The sequence below is a fragment of the Cynocephalus volans genome, chromosome 1 (genome assembly GCF_027409185.1).
Source record: "Cynocephalus volans isolate mCynVol1 chromosome 1, mCynVol1.pri, whole genome shotgun sequence".
Taxonomy (NCBI): Eukaryota; Metazoa; Chordata; class Mammalia; order Dermoptera; family Cynocephalidae; genus Cynocephalus; species Cynocephalus volans.
The window spans coordinates 228,756,709-228,784,042 of NC_084460.1; the positions used below are offsets into that span (position 1 = coordinate 228,756,709).

Consider the following 27,334-nt stretch of genomic DNA (forward strand, 5'->3'; position numbering starts at 1 on the left):
GGACTTCCCAGTCTCAGAAACTGTAAGCGATAAATTTCATTTTCTTTACAAATTACTCAGTTTCACGTATTTTATTATAAGCAACAGAAATGAACTAATACAAAAGTGAAAGACCTGTACACTGGAAACTAAAAAACATTGATGAAAAAAGTTGAAATGGACACAAATAAGTGAAAAGATATTTCATGCTCATTGATCAGAAAATTAAGAGTTAAAATGTCTATACCATCCAAAGCAATATACAGATCCAATGCAGTCCTTATAAAACCCCCCAATGGCATTCTTCACACATATAGAAAAAACAATCTTAAAATTGGTATGAAATCACAAAAGATCCTAAACAGACAAAGCAATTTGATTAAGAAAAACAAAGTTAGAGGCATCACACTTCCTCATTTAAAATTATATTACAAAGCCACAGTAATCAAAACAGTATGGCACTGGCATAAAAACAGATGCATAGACCAAAAAAACAGAATAGACAGCTCAGAAATAAATCCAAACATATATGATCACTAAGTTTTGACAAGGGCACCAAGAAGACAGAATGGGGAAAGGATAGTCTCTCAACAACTGGTCATGGAAAAACTGGATTTCCATATGCATGAGAATTGGACTCTTATCTTACACTATACAAAAAAATCAACTCAAAATGGACATAAAACCTAAACATAAGACCTGAAACCATTAAACTCCTAGAATAAAACATAGGGGAGAAGCTCCTCGACATTGGCCGTGGCAATGATTCCTCGGGTACCACACTTAAAAGCTCAGGCTATAAAAGCAAAAATAAATGAATGGGACTACTACAAACTAAAATGCCTCTGCATATCAAAGGAAACAATCGATAAAATAAAAATGCAACCTACTTATTGGGAAAAAAATATATTCATATATATCTGATGAGGGGTTAATATTCAAAATTTATAAAGAACTCATACAACTCAATAAAAAGAAAACATACAACCCAGTTAAAAAATGGGCAAAGTATCTGAATAGACATTTCTCCAAGGAAGACATAAAAATTGCCAACAGGTATATGAAAAGGTGCTCAACATCACTAATCATCAGGGAAATGCAAATCAAAACCACAAGGAGATATCCCCCCACATCTGTTAGTATAGCTATCATCAAAAAGACATGAGATAACAAGTGCTGGCAAGAGTGTGGAGAAAAGGGAACCCCTGTACATTGTTGGTAGAAATGTAGATTGGTGTAGCCATTATGGTAAGCAGTATGGAGGTTCCTTAAGAAATTAAAAATGGAATTACCAGATGACCCAGTAACCTGTTTTCTGGGTATATACCCAAAGGAAATGAAATCACCACCTCATAAAGATATCTGCATTCCCATGTTCATTGTAGCATTATTCACAATAGGTAGGTAAAATATGGAAACAATCTAAGTGTCAGTCAACAGAAGAATAGATGAAGAAACTAGTGCATATATATATATATATAATGGAAAATTATTCAGCCTTAAAAAAGGAGATTCTGCCATTTGCCACAACATGGATGGACCTGGAGGAAGTTATGGTAAGTGAATTAAGCCAGACACAATAAATATTGCATGGTCTTACATGTATAATCTAAAACAAACAAACAAAAAAAAGGTCAAATATACAGAGATAGAGAATAAACAAGTGGTTATCAGGGATGGAGGTGGGGGAGGAAATGAGATATAGATCAAAGGATTCAAAGTAACAGATATGTAGGATGAACATGTCTGAAGATCTATTGTACAAAATAAGGACTAACATTAGTAATAGTGTTTCATATTCAGGATTTTTGCTAAATGGGTAGATTATAGCTGCTCTTGCCACAGTGAAAAAATGGGTAACAATGTAAGATAGTGGATGCGTTCATTTGTTTCACTAATTTGTTCCATTTTACTAAATATATGTATCTCATAACATCTTGCTGTATACCTTAAATATACACAATAAAATTTATTTAAAAAACAATAAATAAAACAAAGAAGAGATTTGACAAAGGTCATACAGTGAAAGCAGAGAGTCAGGGCTATGTATAAAATTGAACAGAATTGTCCATTTTGGAAATCTTTTTTTCTTTGCAAAAGGAGTTTCATGGAACACAATTTAAATGGTATTCCAAGGATTTTATACACAGTATGTGGGTGGAGTAGATATTTATTCTCAGCTGAAAAGAGCCTAAAACTCTGGCCAGTTCCCTAAAGCAAGAATGACAGATAGGTTTCACCTTCTGAGGTCAGTGTGAGTGTCTGTGGTACCACTCTGGGTAGATATGGGCTCCAGGTTGGACCTACAGGAACACAGTGCCAGGAAGCTTTGAACACTGGAGGGGAAGACGGTGTATGCATGCCAAGTTTTGGCTTTCCTTTTCCAGGAGCTTGTCTCCAACCTGATGACAGCATTTTTACGTTAATTTATTAATCAAACTAGGTGCCTCTCTTAAGAACTAATTTAGTTACATACAATTTCACTGCCATTTGGAAAACAAAACATTCTTTTTAAATTGCTTCTAGAACTCTGACAGCAATTAGAATCACAGTCAAAGAACATTAGAACATTTAGATATCATCTACTCTAACAGTTTTCAACTTAAAAAAAAAACTCATGGAACCCTTTCTACACATGGAATTTTAAGGAGGAACTTCTGGGGATGCTGGAAACAGCTGGGAGACATGGAACTAGATCATCCAAAGAAGTTGCTGAACTTGAAGCAACAGCAAATAACGCAAACAAGCTTAGCTTAACCATTCCCATTTCTGGTCTTCTAACCTCAATTAGTAGATCGGGAGAATGAATAAAACTGAAGAAAAGAAGGGTGTCAGGAGAGAGTGCAGGAGGGCACAAGAAAGAAGAAGAAATGAAGAAGGAAGAAATGGAGAAAGGAAGATCAAAGAAGAGAGGGAGGGAAAACGACAATAACAGCCGGTATCAATTTCAGCAAATTCTTGAAATAATGGAAAAATCTCTACATAAAAAAGTGATAGGATGCTCCCTCACTCCCCACCCCCTACCCCATATTGTACAATCCTCCTAGGCTTAGCGATTTAAAGAAAAATAATAGTTAAAACTAATTGTAAGAGACAATATTTAAAAATAATTCAGCTTTTTGTCTTCAATCTAGAGTTGTTTCTAATCTGATGATTCTTTTAAAAATGGTTATGTTTTTATCTCCACTTTCTGAGTTAAGACAGTAATTCCCACAGAAACTAAAAAGAAGTAATAGACCTTAAAAACAGAAATAATTGTAATTAGGTATTATTTAACCCTTAATTACATCTAAAAGTTTGGTATGTTATTTCAGGGTGTGTTACTGAGAAGAGATATAGAGCATGGTAGAAAATCAATGAAGTAAAGAATTTTATACAATCATTTTCTAATTTATTTTTAATTTCTAGGGGAAACAGATAAAACTCAAAACTAGAATAGAAAAGGAAGCATATCTTTTTTTCTAATGCAGAATAAGTGAGAATGTAAATTTTTTAAAAAAGGAAGAAAATGTTGCTATGCTCAGGTTATTTTGTTTCACTTTTTAGCAAAAACCTAAAATGCATTTATTAAATACATGGTACCTTTGGAATAACAGATATTATCTAGTTACACATTTTTATTTATATAAATCAGCCTTACTAAATTTAAATTATGAATTGCTAGCAAAAATATAGAAGAATTTGAACATATTAAGATGACAAGTAAAAAAACCTGTCAGACTACTTAAAAACACTCACCAACTATTTTATGATCAGTGTGGTTTAGATGCTTTTTACATATGTAAGGCAAGGTGGACTCACAATCTCGACTCCTCCAGGAACTTGGCATAAATGAGTTAAATGTTCCACAGTGATATTCAACAAATGGGTCAAAACTTATCTCTGAAAATATAAGTGTGTAATTTCATATTAGAAGCAAAAGTGGTTAGTTTAATACACATTAAAATATAGCTTTAGCATCAAGGGGACAGCCCTTCTATTTGGTATATATAGTGAATCCTACAAGATGTTATGATATATCTGTAACTTTGTAGTTAAAATCCAGGCATGACAATTAACTGATTTCTCAAAGATTACGAAAGATCCAATTTTATTGTTTTCAAATAGATAGGTATTTTGCAATTTGTTGCTGTTTTTAAAGCAGCAGACTGGAAACTTGGCTCTGACCCAAATCCTCCTGCAACCTTGGCTGTGGCTTACCTTCTTGGCCTCCATTTTCTTGTCTGGAAAAGCTGGTATTATAGGAATTCAGTCAGGCTGAAAAATGTTTGTAAACTATTTTCAGAATAACATGGTTTATATCTACATGGGAAATGCTGCTGCTTGAGGATACAGGATGATGTCACGTGTTGAAGGCAAGTAAAAGGCTGAGGGTACCTGGTTTCCAGTTCAGATAGCCGAGTGGTGTCCCATCAGACCACTGCCAGCCAGCGTTTCCATCCAGCTGATTCAGACCTATCCACACTTCTAGGGCTTCACTGCTCATGTGCTCTGAAATGAAAATGACAAAATTTCAAAAATTCAGTGTTACACTTCCTTCTTGTTTTCCTATTCCTGGATCATGGAGTCATAAATTAATCCCAGTCAGTGACAAAAAAGGGTTTAGGTGCTACTAAAACCCATCCTGGTGTTTCAGAGTGACAAAGCAAGCCTCCACTATGTTGAGAAACACTGCAGTTTTCCAAAGGCTCACTGACAGCTGCTCCTTAGCTGTGAAGTTCTTCATCCAAACATTCAGAAGTGTTGCCTTTCAGTGGTCGTCAATCTGTCCAAGGTGCATGGTTACAAATTCGAGGCCATTTTGTGTGAGCTCATGCACTTAAGCGTTTTAGAGAGTGTTGGAGGAAGTGTCCAGGGCTACTCCCAGAAAATGTACAGATGCAAATCTTCAAATTTAGGAAGGTATGCTGAGAAGAGCAGGGAGGGGGCTGTATGGTGTGACAGCCACTAGACATTGTCTGACCAAGAGGAGCTGCATAATCCAAGCGCCGCCGGAGAGATCCTAGCAGGTTGGGACCTAAGGCCATATGCAACGCCAGCTGCTTCTGCAACTGGGGGTGGGAGGGCTGAATCTGTGGCCTCCACTCCTAACCACTCACTGCACCACAGCAACTCATGGTTTAATTCAATGCCATTTTTGTTACAGATGCTATGAAAAAATACATGCATTGACATACTTGTGCAGAAAAACCTGGTTCTCAATATTTTTAAATTATGGGAAAATTTTTCTTTGGTTTTTCTCTTTGTGCATGTGAATTTTGAAAATTATCCTAAAATAAACATGTATTATGTGCACAATAAAATTTGGAAAAACCCCAGTGTTAGAAACTTTTAAGGAAAGTGGCTAATTTTGTGACACTTTCAAATGTTGCCATTTAATCATTTCATCTACAAAGGAGAGCATTGTTCTGTTACGGCTCATTTGCTTTAGAACACAATTTATATTGAGCCAGATGCAGAGGCCCAGCCTGAGACTGAGACTCTGATAGATAAGAGTTGTAAGTAGAGTATCTGTTTGTCTCAGTTTGCCTGGAAAACTCATGGCTTGTGCTGGTAGTTCCAGAATAATAATTAATTGCAGCCGCTTTTACTCTCAAAGAGTCTCGGTTTGGATGATAGATTGTATGATTATCCACGTTATGAAGGCCAGTGTATTCACATAACAAGGCTGCAGTGTCCTCAGTGATTGCACATTTCAAAACAGTAGTAAAAAAGAGAAAAAGGTGCTTTATAACTTTGAGACTCCAGAAATCACTAAACAGAAACAGCATGGGCCCCACTCTTCCAAGTGTCTGTGGCATTAACATGGCATTTCTTCCTAATGTCCATTTGATTACTTCTTTGATAGCGCCATTTGATTAAATCATTTAACAGGTCTTGAGATAACAAGAGGTGAAATGAAAGATGGATTGATGAGATAGGAAGAAATTTCCACATTTTATGTATGTTTAAGTGCCAAATGATATTTTAAAATAATGTAACTATAATATTTAAATATTACTTATTCTTAGAATTATTTTGAATACCCATTGTGAAACTGTTTTAATCATATGCATTAAAAAACATTGTGTGTTTTTAATTTGTGTTTAAACGTACAAAAAAAATCTTACCTTTACAGCTAAATTGGCCCACAATACGAATAGCAGACTCAAACCAAAATTTCTTTGGATAATTCTTGGCATTTGTGACAGCTTAGGTAATTCCTTACATCACAGTTAATGTTTACCAGTGATTAGCACGAAATATTAGACTATTCTCATCATTAAAAAATATCTCAAAACAGGTTTCTGTCTTTATGAACAGACTTCTGTTTTACAATCCCCAAAGTCTAATTATAGAATGGAGGTATTTAAATCATAATTTTTGACATATCTTATTTTTAAAAAATTGCTATTCAAACTTGATGAATAAATCTAAACCCTCTCATGAGAAATCCTGGAAGTTAAGATAGATAACAATTATAATTCATAAATGGTGTGCAAACTTTTATATAAAAACAATTACATGTAAATAATGATTTTGGAAATCGGCGTTTTCCTGCACTATGACTCACTCAAATTAGTTTCAATGATATTTCCCCTCTTTTGCGAGGCTGTGGGGAAAGAGCAGGCATGTTCTGTTCATGCATTTGTTACAATCCTTCTGGAAGGTACTAATGACTTCCAAAAGCTTTAAAGTGTGATTCCTCTACCATCCAGTGGATCTACTTCTATAAACTTACAGAAAAATAATTGCGGATCTATACACAAAGGTATGTGCAGGGACAATTTATGATAGCAGTAAATAAAAACAAAGTAAATCATTTTCTCTCTCTATCCCTAATAGGAGATAAGAACAATATATAACTGCTAACCTCTGCTATTCTGTAACCATCAAAAACTATGATGTAGATCTATATGTGTATTTATAGACATGGACAGATGTCCATTAAGTGAAATAAGCAGATTACCAAACTGTGTGCATAGTTGTTGTTAAATGGTTACCACACACTGAGTGTTTGTGATGTGTGTCAGGCAGTTTTCTAAGACTACCTGCATTACAAGATGTAATCCATACCAGGTAGTAGACACTACTATCATTTCCACTTGATAGAGGGGGAAACTGAGGCACGGAGTGGTTAAGTCACTTGCTTGGGAAGCCCTGACAGTAAGTGGTAGAGGAGGTATTCAAATACAGGCAAGAGGTTCTCTGGTCCCTGCTCCTAAATTAATGGCTTCCTCATGTTTTTATAAAATACTATTTGGTAGAGATTCTATGCATGCATACATGTATTTACATATTTTTTATTAATTAATTATTTATTAATTTTTAATTTTAATTTTTTAAAATTTTAATTTTAATTTAATTTTTTAAAATTTTATTTTGTCGATATACATTGTGGCTGATTATTGTCGCCCCTCACCAAAACCTCCCTCCTTCCTCCCTCCCCCCTCCCCCCCACCGATGTCCCCTCTGTTTGCTTGTCGTATCAACTTCAAGTAATTGTGGTTGTTATATCTTCTCCCCCCCCGTTTTTTTTTGTGTGTGTGTGTGTGTGAATTTATATATTAATTTTTAGCTCCCACCAATAAGTGAGAACATGTGGTATTTCTCTTTCTGTGCCTGACTTGTTTCACTTAATATAATTCTCTTGAGGTCCATCCATGTTGTTGCAAATGGCAGTATTTCATTTGTTTTTATAGCTGAGTAGTATTCCATTGTGTAGATGTACCACATTTTCCATATCCACTCATCTGATGATGGGCATTTGGGCTGGTTCCAACTCTTGGCTATTGTAGAGAGGGCTGCGATGAACATTGGGGAACAGGTATACCTTCGACTTGATGATTTCCATTCCTCTGGGTATATTCCCAGCAGTGGGATAGCTGGGTCGTATGGTAGATCTATCTGCAATTGTTTGAGGAACCTCCATACCATTTTCCATAGAGGCTGCACCATTTTGCAGTCCCACCAACAATGTATGAGAGTTCCTTTCTTTCCGCAACCTCGCCATCATTTATCGTTCAGAGTCTTTTGGATTTTAGCCATCCTAACTGGGGTGAGATGGTATCTCAGTGTGGTTTTGATTTGCATTTCCCGGATGCTGAGTGATGTTGAGCATTTTTTCATATGTCTGTTGGCCATTTGTATATCTTCCTTAGAGAAATGCCTGCTTAGCTCTTATGCCCATTTTTTAATTGGGTTGCTTGTTTTCTTCTTGTAAAGTTGTTTGAGTTCCTTATATATTCTGGATATTAATCCTTTGTCAGATGTATATTTTGCAAATATTTTCTCCCACTCTGTTGGTTGTCTTTTAACTCTGTTAATTGTTTCTTGTGCTGTGCAGAAGCTTTTTAGTTTGATATAATCCCATTTGTTTATTTTTCCTTTGGTTGCCCGTGCTTTTGGGGTTGTATTCATGAAGTCTGTGCCCAGTCCTATTTCCTGAAGTGTTTCTCCTATGTTTTCTTTAAGAAGTTTTATTGTTTCAGGGTGTATATTTAAATCCTTAATCCATTTTGAGATGATTTTAGTATATGGTGAGAGGTATGGGTCTAGTTTCATTCTCCTGCATATGGATATCCAGTTATCCCAGCACCATTTGCTGAAGAGGCAGTCCCTTCCTCAGTGAATAGGCTTGGTGCCTTTGTCAAAGATCAGCTGGCAGTAAGTGTGTGTGCTGATTTCTGGATTCTCTATTCTATTCCATTGATCAGTGTGTCTGTTGTTATGCCGGTACCATACTGTTTTGGTTATTATAGCTTTGTAGCATAGCTTAAAGTCAGGTAGTGTTATGCCTCCAGCTTTATTTTTTTTGCTCAGCATTGCTTTGGCTATGCGTGGTCTTTTATTATTCCATATAAATGTCTGGATAGTTCTTTCCATTTCTGAGAAAAATGTCTTTGGAATTTTGATGGGGATTGCATTGAATTTGTATATCACTTTGGGTACTATGGACATTTTCACTATGTTGATTCTTCCGATCCAAGAGCATGGGATATCTTTCCATCTTCTTGTATCCTCTCTAATTTCTCTCAGCAGTGGTTTGTAGTTCTCATTATAGAGATTTTTCACATCCTTGGTTAACTCATTTCCTAAGTATTTTATTTTTTTGGTGGCTATTGTAAATGATTGGGGAATTTAAGCCTTTTACATTAAGAGTTGTTATTGAAAGGTGTTGATTTATTCCTAGCATTTTATTGGTTGTTTGGTTGTCTTAGGTGTCTTTTGTTCCTTGCTTTCTGATTTACTGTTTGGTTTCTGTGTTTGTTGGTTCCTTAGGTTGTAGATAGCATTTTTGTTTGTTTGTTTTCTCTTCATGAATGCCATTTTTATTATACTAGTGGGTTTTGATTTTTCTTGGGTTTTTATGGCAGTGGTAGTTATTTTTCAGGAACCAAACCCAGTACTCCCTTGAGGATTTCTTGTAAGGGTGGTCGTGTGGTAGTGAACTCCTGCAGTTTTTGTTTGTCTGAGAAATATACTATTTGCCCTTCATTTCGGAAGGATAGCCTTGCAGGGTAGAGTATTCTTGGCTGGCAATCTTTGTCTTTTAGTATTTTGAATATATCATCCCATTCCTTTCTAGCTTTTAGGGTTTGTGATGAAAAGTCTGATGTTAGCCTGATTGGGTCTCCCTTATAGGTGATTTGATGCTTCTCTCTTGCAGTTTTTAAGATTCTCTCTTTGTCTCTGAGTTTTGCCAATTTGACTATAACATGTCTTGGAGAAGGCTTTTTGGGTTGAATACATTTGGAGATCGTTGAGCTTCCTGGATCTGAAGATTTGTGATTTTTCCTATACCTGGGAAGTTTTCTGCCACTATTTTGTTGAATATGTTTTCAGTGCAATCTCTGTTTTCCTCCCCTTCTGGAATACCCATGACTCGGATATTTGAGCGCTTAAGGTTGTCTGATATCTCTCTCTGATTTTCTTCAATGTCTTTGATTCTTTTTTCTTTCTTTTTGTCTGCTTGTGTTATTTCAAACAGCCCATCTTCAAGTTCAGAGGTTCTCTCTTCAACTTCGACAAGCCTGCTGGTTAAACTCTCCGTTGTGTTTTTTATTTCGCTGAATAACTTCTTCAGTTCAGCAAGTTCTGCTACATTTTTTTTCAGGACATTGATTTCCTTCTACATTTCCTCTTTCAGGTCCTGTATACTTTTCCTCATTTCATCATGATGTCTAGCTGAGTTTTCTTGTATCTCATTCAGTTTCCTTAGAATTATCACTCAAAATTCCTTGTCAGTCATTTCAAGGGCTTCTTGTTCTATAGCATCTAGAGTTTGAGATTTATTAAGTTTTGGTGGTGTGCTTTCTTGATTTTTTGTATTTCTGGTATCTTTTTTTTGATGTTTATTCATTGTGGCAGGGAGTTTCACAGTCCACTGGTTTGAGACTATTGACTAACTAAGATATTGCTGTGGTTGCCAATTTGGTATGGCTACTTCCGTGACTGCTCAGTTGGCCTCTAGTGCCTTGTGTGTGGTTGCCTCAGGCCTTGAGCCTCTCCGGGGAGCCACCTCTCTGGTCAGCTTGGACTGTGCTGGGCTGCTGGATCACAGGGCGGTACCACAGGGTGTGTGGTCTCTGCTGAGCTTCCACTTCCCGTGCAGGACTTCTCCCTGTTCCGTGTGCTCTGGCCCAGGCTGTTGGATCGTGCAGTGGCGACCCCACAGGGTGTGTGGTTTCTGTCGAGTCTCCACCTCCCTAGCCGGACTTCTCCCCGCTCTGTGCGCACCGGGCTGGGCTGGGACGTGTCTTCTGCAGCCCTCGCCTATCAGCTGGGCCTTCAAGACCCTGCTCGGCACCGCCTCGCCCAGGAAGTCTACCAGGTTTCTGCTAGTCACAGACAACCGGTCGTTCTGGGTGCCTTTGTAGCACTGTGTAGATCTTTCTCGGGACTTATCACCTTCCTCCTGGTATCGTGGTTATTTGTGTACTTGTCTTATCTCCCAGTCCAGAGCGTGAGCTCCTCGGGGGATGAGCCCACAGCACACGGTTCACCTTTGAATCCCCCTGGTGCCGACCGAGTCCGGTGCCCGCCCGCAGTCAGTTCTCTGGCAGGTTCAAGTGAACTTGGGAACTCTCCAACCACACTATTCCTAACCAGAAATCGGTTAGGCGTTTTTCCGAACTGGTGGCCGCAGAGATGGTATCTGCCTCCCGGTAACAGGAAGTTTACTGGGGGCCGGAGCCCAGGGTGCGGTGGAGTGACAGTCTGCCCAGCCTGTACTTCCTTGCCCTCCCAACGCTCGCTGGGGACGCCCTATGCCACCAGCCCCACCAGAGAACCACGGAGGGATTGGGAAGGGAGGCCAGCCCGCAGGCCCCGGGAAGCTCCGCACCGGGGCAAGCAAGTGGGAAGTCTCAGTGAGGAGCCGAGCTGGGCGAGGAGGACAGGCTTGGCCAAGCTGGGCCAGAGCTGCCACCACCTGAGAAAATGGAGGCAGCCCCGGGGCCGGTGAGTGGCCCGGAGGGGCAGGCAGAAGCCGGGCGGGCGTCTGCCCCCCGAGCAGGGCCGGGCCGGGGGTCACTCACAGGGCTGTGCCAGGTCAGGCGGCTCCCTCTCTGCCTCTACTTTGTCGCTGTCCCTGTTCTCAGCCGCCGCCGCCTCGGGCTGCTCAGTCGGTCCCGCGGCGCGGCTCGGGCGCTCCCAGGAATCTTCTTTTATGCCGGCCTGAAACCTCGAATCCTGAATAGGGCAGCTGGCCGCCTTCAGCGTGGCCCCAGCCTCCGGGATCCTGGCTGCATCAACAGCAGCCTCGGCCCTGTGTTCCCTGTTTAGAGACTCGCTTTTGCAGCTAAGAAACAGTTCTTTTCCTGCTCCATACTTCAAAGCTGGTGCCTGTAAATGAGGCAGCCTCTCCTGCCAAGGGCAAAGTGGCGGTCAGTCTCCACGATCAGCCACCAGCAGCGGTCCTCCCTTAAGAGACGGCAAGAGGAAGGTCCACAAGTTTCCCGGCTGCCTAAGGCCCAGTGGCCACCTTTTCCACCTCAGCTACTCCGCGCCAACCGCTGCAGCCACTGCCATCTTAGGATCCTACATATTTTTTTTTAAAAAACGTAGTTATCTCTGGATTGTAGAACTATGGGAGCTTTTTTATTTGTTTTTCCTTCTGGATACCTGAATTTTAAAATTATTCTAAAATAAACATGCACTACATATGCAATAAAATTTGAAAAAACAATTGTCAAAAACTTTTAATAAAAGTGACTAATTTTGTGAGAATTTCTAATGTTTCCAAAAATTTTTAAGAGGTATATGTACACACATACAAATGCATTTAATCTATAAGGGAGAAGATGGGAGTTTAGGTGATGGGTGAAACGTAAGTCCCCATTCATAAGTCCAATTCTTTTGACGTTTATATTACTGTCTTACACTGTTAGTGAACATGTGTGTGTTTTTGCTTTTCCCACTATTTTATTAAGTTCTTTGGCACCCACTAGAAGGCCCATGGTGTACCTGCACACCGTGAGTGATAGATAAGATTTTGTTTAATTAATAAGTCACTTAATTATTTATTAATGGAAATTGAATAGCCAAGATCTCCGGAAGAGCAGGAATTGGCACTTAAGTTTAGAAGTCTCCTGACCCACTTGCTAGAGCTGTGACTCTCCTGGGTCCCTTGCTGTGGCCTCAAATTCTCTTCTCCAAGGAGGATAAAATAAGGAAGATGTGCCTGGGTGCCAAATGGAATGGTCCAGGGTTTGTGTAAAAATTATGGGTGAGTGTTTGGGCCATATTAGAAAACAAAAAAAATTTTAATGAACTTTTTTCAGAATATATTTTTGCATATATGAACATAATTATTGACAATAGTGACTTTATTGTATCAATATTATCATGCATCATCCACCCACTTACTCCTTATGAAATTTTCTTCAGTTTCATCTGCAATACTTAGTAAAGCGCCTCCTTGCATCTGGCATGAAGAATGTGCCTCACTCCAAGAGAGAGATGAAAGCAGGTTGAATTGGTAGCAAACGTGTGAACTGAGGTCCTTCTCCCAGACAGCGTCACAACCTATGTCTGCAGAGGTTGGAAACAAAGTCCACTGAAAAACATTCATTATAGTCTTATTTTATCTATACAGAGAGATATTTTTTTCTTTTTTTTTACAGTGATATATTTATAGGATGAATTTGAATGGAATAATTCCAACTCACAACCTCTAAAACTTCAGTCCCTTATTCTTAATTAGGTCTTTATAATGAAATCTACATTGTAATTCCCATTGACATCTTACTGTTAAACCCTTTCAAGATTTACCTAGGGAAATTTAAAAAATTATCAATAAAGAAGCTCTGATTCTTTCTGGGAAAATAGTAGAAACCAGTTTTAAGAAAAGGAAATAGAAGTGAAGTATTTATGAAAATAACATCTGAGTTCTTCAAAAAGGAGTCACTTAGAATTTTACATTGAAAGCTGTGTGAATTTAAAAGTTTGAGTTAGACACAATGTTGCTTCAAAAAGCTATTTCTCTCCCAAATACCAAAATCATAGATGAAATAAAAGGGATACAATAGAAATTATGCATCAATAATGAACACAAGTTTTCAAATAAACATGGAGCACAGGACCAGTGATATTTAGTTAGGAAAGTTCTCTTACACAAGAGGAACAGAAGCAAAATCTACTTGTAAGACACTGGCCAAAGATTGCACATACACTTAAAAGTAAATTTAATGAAGTGAAACGTGAATCTGACATCTGAAGTTTACTGAAATAAAAAAATTTAAGGCCTCGTGTGGGTGATTTCACTAAAATTTTAAATCAAACCCTAAGGCGAACTAAGCAGCCACAATAATTACCAGAAATCAAACTTAGCAAAGAATTTCAGAATGTAGAACATGTGACTCATATTACAACATGAGTGCAATCATCAGGACAGGCAACTTGAATCTAGAACAGCCTTTCCCAAAGTGTGGGCCGCAAAGTAAGACAACTTCTAGAGGCTCCCCAAGAACATCTGGGATGTGAAACATATATGTGTCCTCTGGGAAACTCACAATGTACATTAGCATATTAAAGGCTCTGGGAAGTTCTGCAGTAAAGAAACATACTTAATTTTAATTCAATATACTTGAAACTTATTTGACAATAAAATCTTTTTCATTGTTTTCTTTTTCATGTCTGGTGACAACATGTATTTCCAAGAACTGAGCTAGTTAACCAGAAGTTACCAAATCACGTATAAACCTAAGCGTTTCCATAGTGTTTCCTGACTGATATGTGTATTTGTAGAAGGATCTGATATTGAAGGAGGACAGAAGACAAGACTACCACCAAGTAACACTGAATGAACGGAATAGAAAGGAAGAGGAAAGAGAGGGGGAACTTTTCAGCAACTATTTTGCCCTGGTGGCTGAAATTTCCCCACTGAGATGAAATCCTTAGAGACTGTCTTCAGTCAAATGCTAGGCCTTCCCTGGCTGGACAATACACTGAGCATTATCAGACATTAGTTCCACCATATTCACGTGGTGTGACAGCCAAGACCATAAGGGGGAGCAGGGAAGTGTTTGCAATTTCAGTGTGCATAAAAATCATTCAGCCAGATTGTAAAAACATGCAGATTCCTTGCTCTTAGTCTCAGAGATTCTAAACCAGTAGGCCTGGGGGTGGATTCAGGAACATGCATTTAAAATATATTCCTGGTTCTAATGCAGATGTTCCATGAAGCAAACTCTAGGAAACGCTGGCTTCAAGGAAAAAAATTCAAAGCATTTCCCAAGGAGGGCAGGTCTGAGCAGCCCTTGGTTACTAGAAGATAGTAGGATGTCAAACAGGAAGGTCCCAGGAGAGAAGGGAGTCAGCCCTGGGGATAGGTACCTGCCTCTTACCTCCTGTTATGGGGAAAGATAAATCCTAAATATGTGTCCAGGCCACAGCCACATACATGATAAGAAAAGGCCTGGAAGACACGTCAGCTGATCTCATTCCCATCTTTGTGAAGAGTTGGTCCTGCCCTTTCAGTACAACCTTTTGTAGTAAACTGCCTGAATTCTATATGCTAAACAGTTGAGGCGAGAGGCTTGCAGGTGATTGTGTCTATGCTGCAAATTACATACCCTAGTTTATGTTAGATTTCCCTTGGTTTCAGATTATCTGTGCCAATTCTTAAGGTTAATTGGTTGGGAACCTTCAGTCAAATATTTGCAATAGGTGCCCATATTCTCCCAACACGTAAGTTCATTTGTCATTGAAATTTGGTATAACTAAAAATTTGTACTTTTGTGCAGGCAGACACAGGTCCTTTCTCTGTTTCTCTAGGTGGATCTCATTTGAAGGTTGTAAATGATAAATGGTATGACAATGCCATTCTGGGCTGGGTGCTGTAGTGGACACCATGTTGCGCTGCCCTGATCCAGGGCTGAAGGGCTTACTTCCCCAGCTGCCAGCAGACACCCCTCAGTGCTAAGCCTCCTTCAGGGATTGCTGCAGCTGAAGTGTCTTTGCCCAATGTCATGCTCCCTACCCAAGGGCAGCTGGCAGACCATGACTGGTCAATGCAGAGATATGAGTCCCCCTCACTCAGCTAGGGGCAACTCTGAAGGCCACCCCAGCTTGAGAACTCACAGAGTTGGTCTAAGAGTGTAAAATAAGTGATTAAATGCTGAACTCTTTCATTTTTGACTTTCAGCTACTCCAACGCCTGACAGCTCAGCTCTCCCTCTCCAGCCCAGCTGAGCTCCTGTCCAGTCCATCTCCAAATTAGATCTTCATTAAATCCACTTTTATCCAACCTCCTTGCTACCATCCAACCCTAGTCACCACTCTTCCTGGCCCAGACTATTGCTCTAGCCTTATAACTGGACTCCAGGATTTCCCTATTGCTCCCTTCCAAGCCATTCACTACAAAGGAGCCAGAGTGATCCCTAAAAATATTTTAAGTCGTTATCACACCCTTGCTTAAAATCCTTTATGGCTTTCATTTGCACTTAGAATTAGGTACATCCTAACCCATACCACACCCTGAATTATCTAGCCTCTGCATGAGCTGGCCTCTTCTCACCCTTCCAGAGTGTCTTGTTCCTCCCTTCCTCTCTCACTCTGCTCTTGCCACATTATCTTTCCTGGACAGCAATAACCTCTTTCCCTCCTCACAGCCCTCAGACATTTGTCCAGTGACATGTAGAGGGGTGGGGTTGGGGGAGCAGTCAACCTGGACAGGTGGGAGTATTTTATCACTGGTATTGTTTAGAATTGCCAGAGCATGCGCATGGTGAGTCGAAAGCAACTGCCCTTTAGTTGGTTTTATTATTATTCTTTAGTTCTCCTCAAACATGTGCCATCTTTACTGACTGCACCCGCACTGACCACTCCTTCCCTGTCTCTTTGGCACACGACTTCACCGGCCCCTCTGTATGAGGGTCTCATTCCTCCACCCCCACTTCTTGATAACTCCTGCCCATCTCTCAGGCTACAATTTAAATACAACTTCCTCAGGACAGCCTTCTTTGACTCTCAAACTTAAATCTGGTTTCTCACTTATAATACAGGCTTACAGGCTTTTTTAAAAAAAGTAGTACCTATCAAAATTTGTAATTATATATTAATTTGGCTATTATACTTGAATGTGAACTTCATGGCAGGCACCATGACTTTCACCTTTCACATTCATGGTTACAACCCCAGCAGCCAGAGTCGTCCCTGGCACGTAGTAGGTGTTCAATACATAATTGCTGAATGAATAAATAGTTTGTAGAAATGGAGATCAGGCATGTGTTGTCACAGAAGTCAAGAAGAAAGAGTGTACTGAGGAATAAAAGCAAGATGAGAACATACAGACACTTATTTTGAAAAGTCTGTCTATATAGGAGATGAAAGAGTGTTTCCAGGAGGCAGAAGTGGGAACGAAGGAACTGTATTATTTTTAAGATGTTATTTTAAGACTTGAACAGATTTAACTGCTAATAAGAAGGACCCAGTCGTGTGGGAGTGTGCACTGAAATCACCTAGAAGTCTGTTCAAACAGATTGCTGGGTTGCACTTCTAGAATTTCTGATATATAGTGGTGTGGGGTGGGATGGATAATCTGCATTTCTAGCAACCTCACAGGCAATTCTGATGCTGCTGGAATAGGGACCACACTTTGAGGACCACTGAGATACAGGTTGGAGAAGGCTGGATGTGAGCCCAGGGGGCAGATTTGCCCTAGGCAGGAGGAGGAATATCATCCTCTTATACAGGAGAGTAGGGGGAAAAAAAAATGGGTACAGGCCCAGGTAGGCTTAAAGGTTAGGGAGTGGGAAGTGGTCACAACTCCCCCTCTAACGGATCCTTTTGTAATTACGAGGTAGGAATTGAGGTCATCTGATGAGAATCAGGAAGGAGAATGAAAGGTAGGGTTAGAAGTTAGAGCAGAATGGAGAGGTTGGTATGGTCACTGTGGGAGTAAGAAGGCCGCACGGCAAGAGACAGAACAGCTCTGTTGGTTCCTGTTGAGGGCTCAAGTGAGGTCAGCAATCATACATTCGTATTGGTGCCAGTCTGCTCTGCTATGTCATTCAAGCTACTGATCAGAATCATATCAACTAAGTAAGGTTCAAGGGCAATCAGATCACTCCAGAGGTTCATATCCTAAAAATATCTCACACTAAGTGTGACTCTCCAGCTGTGTAAGGCACATAACCAAAAGAGACCTAGCATGGCCCAGAATTGCCTCTGGACAAGCCCAGAGAGATCCCTATGCATCATCCTCACTCCTGAAGATGTTTTATCATGTCTTTCACTGCTAGTGTGTTCAGGTATGTGTTTATTAGTACTAAATTTAAATTTTGTACAGTTATAATCAACTTTTCTTTAAAAAGGCAGCATTATTTTACATTGAGATATTTACACAATTTCCACATAAGAAAGATGGGATTCAGAAGTAGAACTACTTTATTCCACTCACTCCTCTCTGTGCTAGCCACTTGTTGACCCCATGGAAAGAGCTATCAGCTTGCTCAGAATTCAGTCTCTGACATGTCATTCTGAGTTATGTTGGCCACCAGAAACCAAAAGTAACAAGAAAGGAAGAAAACTGGAACTGTAATTCAGCACTACACAAACAAACATGCTCACTGCTGGTGGTGGTAAAGGTCAGGAGAGCTGGAATCTGGCAAGCTGTCAAGTGGAGGAAGTTTCTGAGCTATGGGAAGCTGAACACATAGTCTGGGGATTGAAGAGCCCTGATACCACGAAGCTCAGCGTTCACTGGGGAAACTCTAATCGTCTGTGAGTAACAGAGAATGGTGACAGGGCTGTTCTCAGAACCTTAAGGAGAATGCTATAGTTAAAAAAGAAAAGTTTCTACTGTTAAAGCCATGTGGAATATGTGTTAATTTTATGTGTATTGGCCCATTCATTTGGTGTTAATAATGACCTCTATTGAAGATGGAAATGGAAAGAGAAGATGACGCAAATATGATACCTGGTGCAGGAATCCAAAGAGTGTAGGGATTACACGCATACACACCTACATACATACATTCACACTCAGGTAGAGAAGGCTGCTGATCTGACAATTATTAAAGAAAGAAATGCTTTCATGCTTATTGGTGAATAGCCACTGTCCTGAGCTCCCTGAGTGCCCTCTGCTGCCCCAGTCTTCCTTGTACCTCCTCCCTGCTCACATTTCAGTAGCTAAGGGGTTAACATCAGCAGTGGCCCTCCGGAATTCCTAGCACATTAAGGTCTCCACTTGGATTGATCAATAGCCCATACCATATTGGTTGTTAAATGTCTTAATATCACCCCTGTATGTAGATGTATGTTGCATAGAATTACCTGCAAATTATGAATTATCTAATGAAGAATCACCTGCATCAGGATCACTTGGGTACCTGTCAAAAATGCAGATGCTTAGGTCCCACAGACTGGATCCACTGCATCTCTGTGAGAAGGGCCATTTTTAACTAGTCTGCATTTTCTAGCATTTTCATCCTAGTTTCCATCTAGATGTCAAGTTCTTTGAAGGGAGGATCTTAAGTCCTAAAACTCTTGGTGTTCACCACTATGCCTGGCTTACTGCTTGCTGACTGACAATAAAGAGGATGGATCATTGCTTCAGAAGTGTGTGCCGAAAAGATAAATTAGGTTTGATGATGATGATGACAACTATAGCAGCCATGGCTAATCCTTATGAGTGCTTATCATGTGCCAGGTACTATGAGAAGTGTCTTAGATGCCTCATCTAATTGAACCTGCACAATAACCTTAGTAGGTACTGCTATTATCTCCATTTCATGGCCGAGGAAACTGAGGCTCAGAGAGATGGAGGGACCTTCCCAAAATCTTGTTATTGGGAGAAGCAAAGACTCCAGTTTTTACCTGTCTGATTTCAAAGTCTATACTCTTTCTTATTTACCATGCCGTACTGGCTCTTAGATTAGAAAACAATTCTACATGTAATTTATAAATCAGATTCTTTGGAGTTAATCTCTTCAATTTGCTTTTGTTTCATATTTATTTGTTGCATTTTATTATATTATACGGAGGGAAGGTAGGCATGGAAGACGAAGAGATTGCAAAAGCTATACTCTCTGACTTTCAGGAACCAAGGTGAAGGAGAATGAATATAGAAAGTAGAAGGTATATATAAATATTCCCCAATACTTAGGAACAATTGGAAACCTTTTAACTAAAAAAAAATAAAATCATAAAGCATTTACTGAAAAAAAAGTTAGACTACTGCAGCTGTCACTACACCTTGAAAATCAAGTTAAGAAGAGAACGATTTTGAGGTCAAGCTAGAAAGTGAGTAGTAAGGAAAGGGAATCAAGATGAGAACTCATTGTCAAGAAATAATGAGGGTGCCTGCAATTTAGAAAGACCATCCAGGGGCCAGTTGATGCCTGAACCTGACAGTGGGCAAGACAAGCAGTCCGGATGTGCAGAAATTAATGCAGCTCATAAGGGGTAGTGGGTTGAAAGGAAGTATCCTGCTAGGACGCCGGGATTGATGAGATCACAGAGTATTATTATTTGATTCTGGTTAAAGCATCCTTATGCACCGAGCTTAATGAAGAATGGCTAATTAGCATCTTTTGAATATAAGGAAAAAAAGGAATACACATTAGAATTGTCTTTTCAAGGCAAAAACAAACCCCAAATCAAATCTACATTAATAGCATCAGGGTGCTTATTCAGACTTCGATACTGCAGATCAATTCCAGTGCTTTTCTTTGGATACAGACAACTTTCTAATCATCCTCATTCATTCATGACATACGGAGAAGACTAGATTAGTTCTTACTGGGATCTGGGCAAAATCCCCACTTCTGATCTCTTTCGTAGCGGCTTGTCGTGGCACACCACAGTAAGTCATCTTCCCGACCTTCCCGGGTACATTTGTGATGCCACTGATGGTCATATTGGAAGGGAAACACACATGGCATCCCGTGGGCATTTCCTTTGATTGTATATAAATCTAGGAGAAAGAAATTTACAAAGTCAGATAAGTATGAGGTCAGCTTTATCTTTGGAAACTGCCATAGCAGAGTGAGCCCTCGGGTCCTCACAGTGTGGTGTCTGTAGAAGTGCCAGACTGAGTGTTGGGCCCAGAGGACATGCTGATAAATGATTTACTTTTGTCTTTACCCACTCATTTATTTACTACTGTGTGTTGCTATAGTAGCATACATATTTGTGAATGGATGAGAAAGAAAATTTAATGGAGATTTTTACTTCAAATTATCTTCCAGTCCTCAAACACATCAGCCATCAGCATATCAAGTTCAATAGTTTCACAGGCATTTATTAATTTATTCACTTAACAAATATTTACTGAGCATTTATTATGCCCAGTCCTGGGGATATAGTAGTGAACAAGCCAGCAAAAGTTCCCTTTCATGTGGAGCTTCTGTTCTAGTGGAGAGAGAAGAGAAAGCAAATACACAAATCAATATATAATATAATTTCAGGTAGTAGTAAGTGCCATGAAGAAAATCAAAACAGGATAAGAAGACAGAGTGACTGTGTGTGTGTGTGTGTGTGTGTGTGTGAGACTCGGTGTGTGTGTATGAAGGGGATGAAGGGGTACTACTTTGGATGGGGGTCAGTGTATGGCTGCTCTGAGTAAGAACGGGCTGAAGTGAGGGTGTAAGTCTTTGGAAAAGAGTTGTTCCTGCAGGAGGAACAGCAAGTATAAAGGACGTGAGACAACAGGGCACGTAGGGTGAATGAGGAAGGGCAAGGAGGCCCGATGGCAGGGAATAAGGGAGGTCCTGGGGCATTAGCTTACAGAGAACCATCTCCCCACCATATTATGGACTTTGGCCTTTACTCTGAGGGTGGTGGGAAGTCACTGGCAGGTTTTGAATGGGAAAGTGACATGATCAGATTCCAGTTTTAGAGAATCACTCAGGGTGCCGTGTGGCAAACAGCCTATGCCAGGAAACGGCCAAGCAGGATGGCAGGCTGGGTGGCTTCTAAATGGTCAAGAGAGATGACCATGCAGAGGTGGCCTGCTGGATGCTTTGTTAGATACTGCAATAATCAGTCATCCTTGGTGTTAAGCAGGAATCAATAAAACTTTTTGTGACTCATCTGGGGCTTTTTACGATGAGGGAGGTCAGAGCCACCCTCAATTAAGTCCATAAGTCCTGGGATGAAAGAGCCAGCTGTGGAGATTCTCACCACTTTCCCACAATTGGCAGGGGCTGGACTGAGCTCACAACACGTGGCCAGTTTTAGAGGTTAGGGCTGTTTAGGAACTACAGGTATTTCAGGACACATCCTTTTGTTTCAATCCCCTGCCTTCTACTCAAAAGCATGTGTTACCTAGAGCCTGAGTGCACTGTGAGTGTGGGTATATGACTAAAAAGTTAACATAAAGCAAAATTTTAAGTTCTTCTTTAGAACTATAAATTATCTGGAGTGCTGATTTGCAGCCCTTGCTTTATTGTAGTGATCCTGAAAATGTCTTGCTCTTGGCTCTGTTTCTTTTTACTCATTCCTTGTAGCTAAAGGAGAGAGGCCTGCCTTGGACCTTAGGAGTTCCTTGCTCTGCTTTCTAGGACAGGTACAGAGATCTTAAGAGGATATGCCCCATTAAGGCATAACTGTACATGCTTACAAGAGGGGAGAGACTACATCTGTCTTGCTGGCCTTTGTAAACCAGGCCTAGCACTGTGCCTGATGAACAGTCAGTTCTTGATAAAAGTGTAATGGATGGATGGATGAATAGAGAAAGCTACAAAATAAACCCTGAGAGACAGGTTTAAGGTTTCACAATTTAACTATGTGACTTTCTTTCTTTTATTGTTTATTGTTGTTTAAAAATGCCAAAAATAAAAGAACTATGGAAAACAAAATCTCCCTATAAAGCATGCTTCCCCGCAAACCATAGTTGGCACACATCAAATAACCCCTGACAAAAGTCTGTCACTGATCGTCAAGTGACTTGTAATCTGACCATCCCATGGATGCCAGCCAGGCATCAGGGGGCATTTGAGGAGCCCCCATTCACACCTCCATAGGTGGGGCTGAGTGCCTATAGTAAGAAAAATGGTGGCAGGGGAGGCTCTTATATTTACCCTGACAAAAGTCTTCCCTTCAAAGATCTTTTCCTTCCACCTTCCTTTTCACTCTTCCTCCTGTCCTCTTGTTCTTTCTCCTTTCCATTGATTCCCAAAGTTAGTTAAATGTTTTTACCCCCAATACCTTTAAATTCTGAGTTCTGCTTTATTATCAGAATTTATCATGTCTATTCCAAGACTCCAGTAATCCTTTTACCATAAGAAAGCAACTGAAATGTATTTACCAGAAGACCTAAGCTCTGTGTAGTTCTCTCACGTAATGCTTCACAAATCTTCACTTACGGGCAAACTTTCTAAACATACCATTCCATGAGTACTTTGATTCAACTTATTTTTACCTCTGTGAAGATATTCACAAACATCTTCACCACCTGAGGAAATCCAATTATGGAGATGCTTCCTTGAAGCCACCACTGTGTTGTTGTCCTCCACCTGGAGCATATACTGCAGAGGGCCAGTGACCACCTTCCTGTTACAGCGCCACCTCAAGGAAACATGGGTGGAATCACATTCGTAGATGCTTAATGGCTGCTCTGGATTTGATAAGTTTAGGCCCAGGCAACCACTGCCTCCTACGTTAAAGAGGTGGTGGTTTGAAACCCATTTCCACAACATGTTCTTGTTTGGCTGTTCGCAGTTCTTCAGGGTCAGTACAGATCCACCCGCCTGAATGCATTTCTTGAGGCTCTCACTTTGCATAATGAATATTCCTTTGTCTGAAACAGAAAAATAAAAGATGTGGTATGAAGCTTTCATACAGAATTAGCTAGTGTCATGAAGATCCCGCTGTGCATATCTAAGCTGAGATATGTCACAGCTGCCAGCCACTTTAGCCAGATCTGGAGTTGATGGGTAGGGCCCACCTGAAAGGCTTTATTTGCACAAAACAGAGGAATTTCTTGCTTGCTCAACCCATTCTCGCCATGTGATACCTTGATCAACGTGGGACTCTGTAGAGAGGTCCCACTAAGAAGGCAGCCCTCACCAGATGCACCCCTTGGACTGTGGACTTCCCAACCTCCTGAACTCGTCAAATCAAACCTCCTCAAACAATATAGCAAACAGGAGCTTCCAGATAGCAAAGCTGTTGGGTTTTTTACCTCTACTTTCTGGGAAGGTGGTGCACCCAATTCCATGGGGACAGAAGCTCCCGGGCTTGGGACCCTTCCAGACTTCGCCTTATGTATCTTTTCATCTGGCTGTTTATTTGTATCCATTAAAATATCCATTTATTACAAAATGGGTAAATATAAGCCTATATGAACCCAATAGCAATGGCCAGATCAAAGGGTCCAATGCAGTTCTCAGGGCCAACGATCCAGGATTACCTGAATCGATCAAGCCCTACCAGGGAAGAAGTGAAAGAGCAACCGCAAAAGAAAAAGAAAGGCTCTAAGCCTCTGGCTGAATTTGAAGAAAAAAATGAATGAGAACTAGAAGAAAGAACTAGAAAAACACAGGGAGAAATTAAGTGGAAGTAAGAACTCATCCAAAAAAAGAAAGAAAAAAGTAAAGACAAAAATCTGGTAGGTATTCCTCTTCTTATCAGGTTCTGATTCTTCCAGCAGTTCTTCAGATTATGAAGATGAGGATAAGAAACAAGAAAAAAGGAGAAAGAAAAAGAAGAACTGTTCACATCATTCTTTATATTGGAAACTGAATTAGACAGTAAGGATATTAAAGGACTCAGCAAAAAAAGAAAGATGGATCCAGAAGATCAACCTTTATCATCTGGGTCCTTGTGAGGATCAGATTACTTTGAGGAGGTATGAGCAAAAAAGAAGAAAAGCAGTGATGAGTGAGAAAAAGCAACAGAAAATAAACAAAAAAGAAAAAGAAGCATAAGAAATGCAGTAAGAAGAAAAAGAGGGCCGTTAGTTCAAATCCTGACTCCCCTAACAGTAAGAAAAACCAGGATCCCCTTATAAAGAAAGTGCAATGTCTAAGGAAATTTCAACTGTAAAAATTATGACATGTTTACTAAAATGCAAAAAAGAAAATACAGCAAACATACACCACGTCAAGTATTCCAACTCTCTCATGTGGAACAAGTGCGAGCTGAGGACCTGCACACAGTGAGAGAAGTAGACTGGAACCCAGCTCTTCCTGCCTCTTGTCACCACAATCCCCATGATTGCTTAATGTCCTCCTGTTCTCAGGGTGAGAGGAGGAGGCTTAAGGGAAGGAATGGAGACCAGGCTCAGCCATTTGAAACAAACAGACAAGCAGCCCAGCACCACACTGGGTGTTTCTGAATACATTTGGAGGTGAAAGGAATATCAGTGCGTGTCAATCTTCCATGTTGCAGGCTGCATGATGTAGTAGAGAAAAGCCAGACAGATCTGGGTTGAAACCCTAGCTTTTCCGTTTGTCTAAGTAACTTGACTTTGGGAGAGATCCTCCTTTTTCTAGACTATATATAAGGAGAAATATAGTTGGTATGAGAATTTTGAGAAAAGACATGCAAAGTGCTAATTGTTGAGACTGGCTTAAAGGTGGGACTCACATAAATGTGAGATCTGCTCTTCTCAAACAAACAAACAAACAAACAAAAAACCAAAAATGAAAAAACAGAGGAATTCTTGGAAAGTATAAAAGGACTTACTGGAGTTCATGGGAGGCCTCTGATCTAAGACCCTCTTGGCCATTCAGGAACAAGGGCTGTTAATCTACTCCGCTATGGTACTGATAGGGAAGGACTCACCACAACTAGATAGAGAATGGGGATTGGAAATAAGGGGCTAGTGGGGAGGGACACTGGGTACCTAGGGTTATGGTGACACTTTGGTTTTCTTCAGACAAATGCCTCAATGTTAGGAACACAGCAGCTGAATCAAGAGCCACTGAAATGAAAATCCTTACTGTCAAGTTCCAGTAGAAAAGCAGAAGGATATAAGTGAAGTACTGCTTCTCTACATTTTCTGTCTGTGCTGGATCTGTTGGGAGTGGAAAGGTGGAGACAGTTTCCCTAGGGGCTGGACTCTGAGCAGGAGTAGCCTGTTGGGTGGGACTAGCAGCAGCAGGTGGATCTAGGACACTAGCTGAGGTCCCACCCCTAAATATTCGAGAGGTTTGAGAGCACCATGATGGTGGGGAGACCAGAGGCCACATGGACATGTGGAGAAAGCAGGCATTGTGTGATATACCCCTGAACTCTTCCCACTGGAGACAGAAGGGATTTGGGCAAGTTTCTTGTGGAAAGGACCTAGGCAGGGAATACATGTTAGCTACCTGCCTGCTACCTGAATTTACCTCAAGTTGCTGGCCTAGAACACACCTATCATACAACAATTATGAACTTGTTTACTCACAGGTTTTTTTGTTTTTTTGTTTGTTTGTTTGTTTTTAAAGATGACCAGTAAGGGAATCTTAACCCTTGACTTGGTGTTGTCAGCACTACGCTGTCCCAGTGAGTGAACCGGCCATCCCGTGGCCTTGGTGTTATCAGCATCACACTCTCCCAAGTGAGCCACGGGCCGGCCCTCTCACAGGTTTTTTTGAAGATGGAATCACACCTCATTTCTTTGGTCTGAGCACAGTGTACTGAGCACATCACAGAAGTTCAATAAGTGCTTGATGTTGATTAAACATGCTGGTAGCTGCTGCTTAGGCCTATGGCTGCTGAGGTTTCTTCAGCTCAGAATGTCTGGTCAGGTCTAAGAGCTCTTCTGTTCTCCCATTAGCTAGGCTCCCTTCTTATATTTTACTTCCTATCTATTCTTCAAAACTCTGCAAGGATTCATCAGGTTCCCTTAAAATGACTGGGGTTTAGGGCAGGTCATGTCATGTGGCAGAGGCAGAGGTGGGACAGGCAGAAGCCTTCGAGAGATTTGGAACAGTGCAGAATGAGCCTCCTCACATATCAGTGCAAGGGAACAATGCTTCGTTTTGGTAAAAGTTCTTTTGGTTTCTCCAAAGTTAATCAGGCTGAGGAGAACTGATTTAGAGTAACCAAAGTCACTTAAGACACTGTTAAAAAAGATTGTCCATGTGTTAATGAAAGCTATACCTCTTTTAATAATTGATAATCTGACTTATCGCCATGTATTTGAGGAGTTGAATTAGTTGTCAGAAAATTGCTTTGATCACCATACAGCAGAGCAGAGAAGGGAGTGGGGGCAGAGGAGAGAATGAATGGTTTTAGGAAGATTTCATTTAGATCAGGAAATTCGTTTTCCTAATGAAAGCCATGTCTGTATGGTTATTAGTAATAGTCATTCAAAATCAAATTCACCTCTCGTCAAACGATATGAACTCTGATAATTAACCTTCTCTTCAACTCTTCCTTTTACCTTTTCATGCTTGGGTAGAATGTTAACCTTAATTTCTGTTGTAACCTACTAATTACTTTCTAGCTAGCCCAGAGTTTCATTAATTTTTCATTAGAGCATAATTACTTTACTATAATGGCTCTTCAGTTCAGCTTCTACCTGTTTGAATACATCCAGTTCTGCAACTTACTGACTGGTCCCCAGTTTATATACCTAAGAGCTCTAGAATCAAGGAGACCCAGCCCAGACCAGCTGTGTAACTTTAGGTAGATTCCTTAATCTCTGTGAGCCTCATCTCTCCTCTCTGAACTGGGAATATGTATGATCCCGACCTCATAGGGATGTTAAGGCTCTTCCATTAAATAACCCATGCAGAGCACACCACACACTACCATGAGAAGTGGGAAGACCTCAGTAAACGTGAGTTGTCACTATTATTATTATCCCTCCAACTTCCTGATTCTTATAGATCCAGCTGTAGATTTGGTTGAACACTATAGGGTGCTAATCTGTGCATCCCCCAAAGACTTCTCTTCTTCCATCATTAGCACGAAAACTTATTTTTCCTTTAGT

General features: G+C 40.3%; 1 protein-coding gene and 1 pseudogene across 1 annotated transcript in view; one reads left to right on the top strand and one right to left on the bottom strand.

The window, feature by feature from the left end:
- Positions 1–27,334, bottom strand: part of PLA2R1 (phospholipase A2 receptor 1) — a 132,805-nt gene that overhangs the window by 83,449 nt on the left and 22,022 nt on the right. The window contains 5 exon segments of the mRNA XM_063106482.1: positions 3,718–3,861; positions 4,357–4,470; positions 12,829–12,993; positions 20,207–20,380; positions 22,829–23,206. Coding sequence (XP_062962552.1) covers positions 3,718–3,861; positions 4,357–4,470; positions 12,829–12,993; positions 20,207–20,380; positions 22,829–23,206 — 975 coding nt within the window.
- LOC134388091 (protein FAM133B-like) lies at positions 23,750–24,453 on the top strand (annotated as a pseudogene).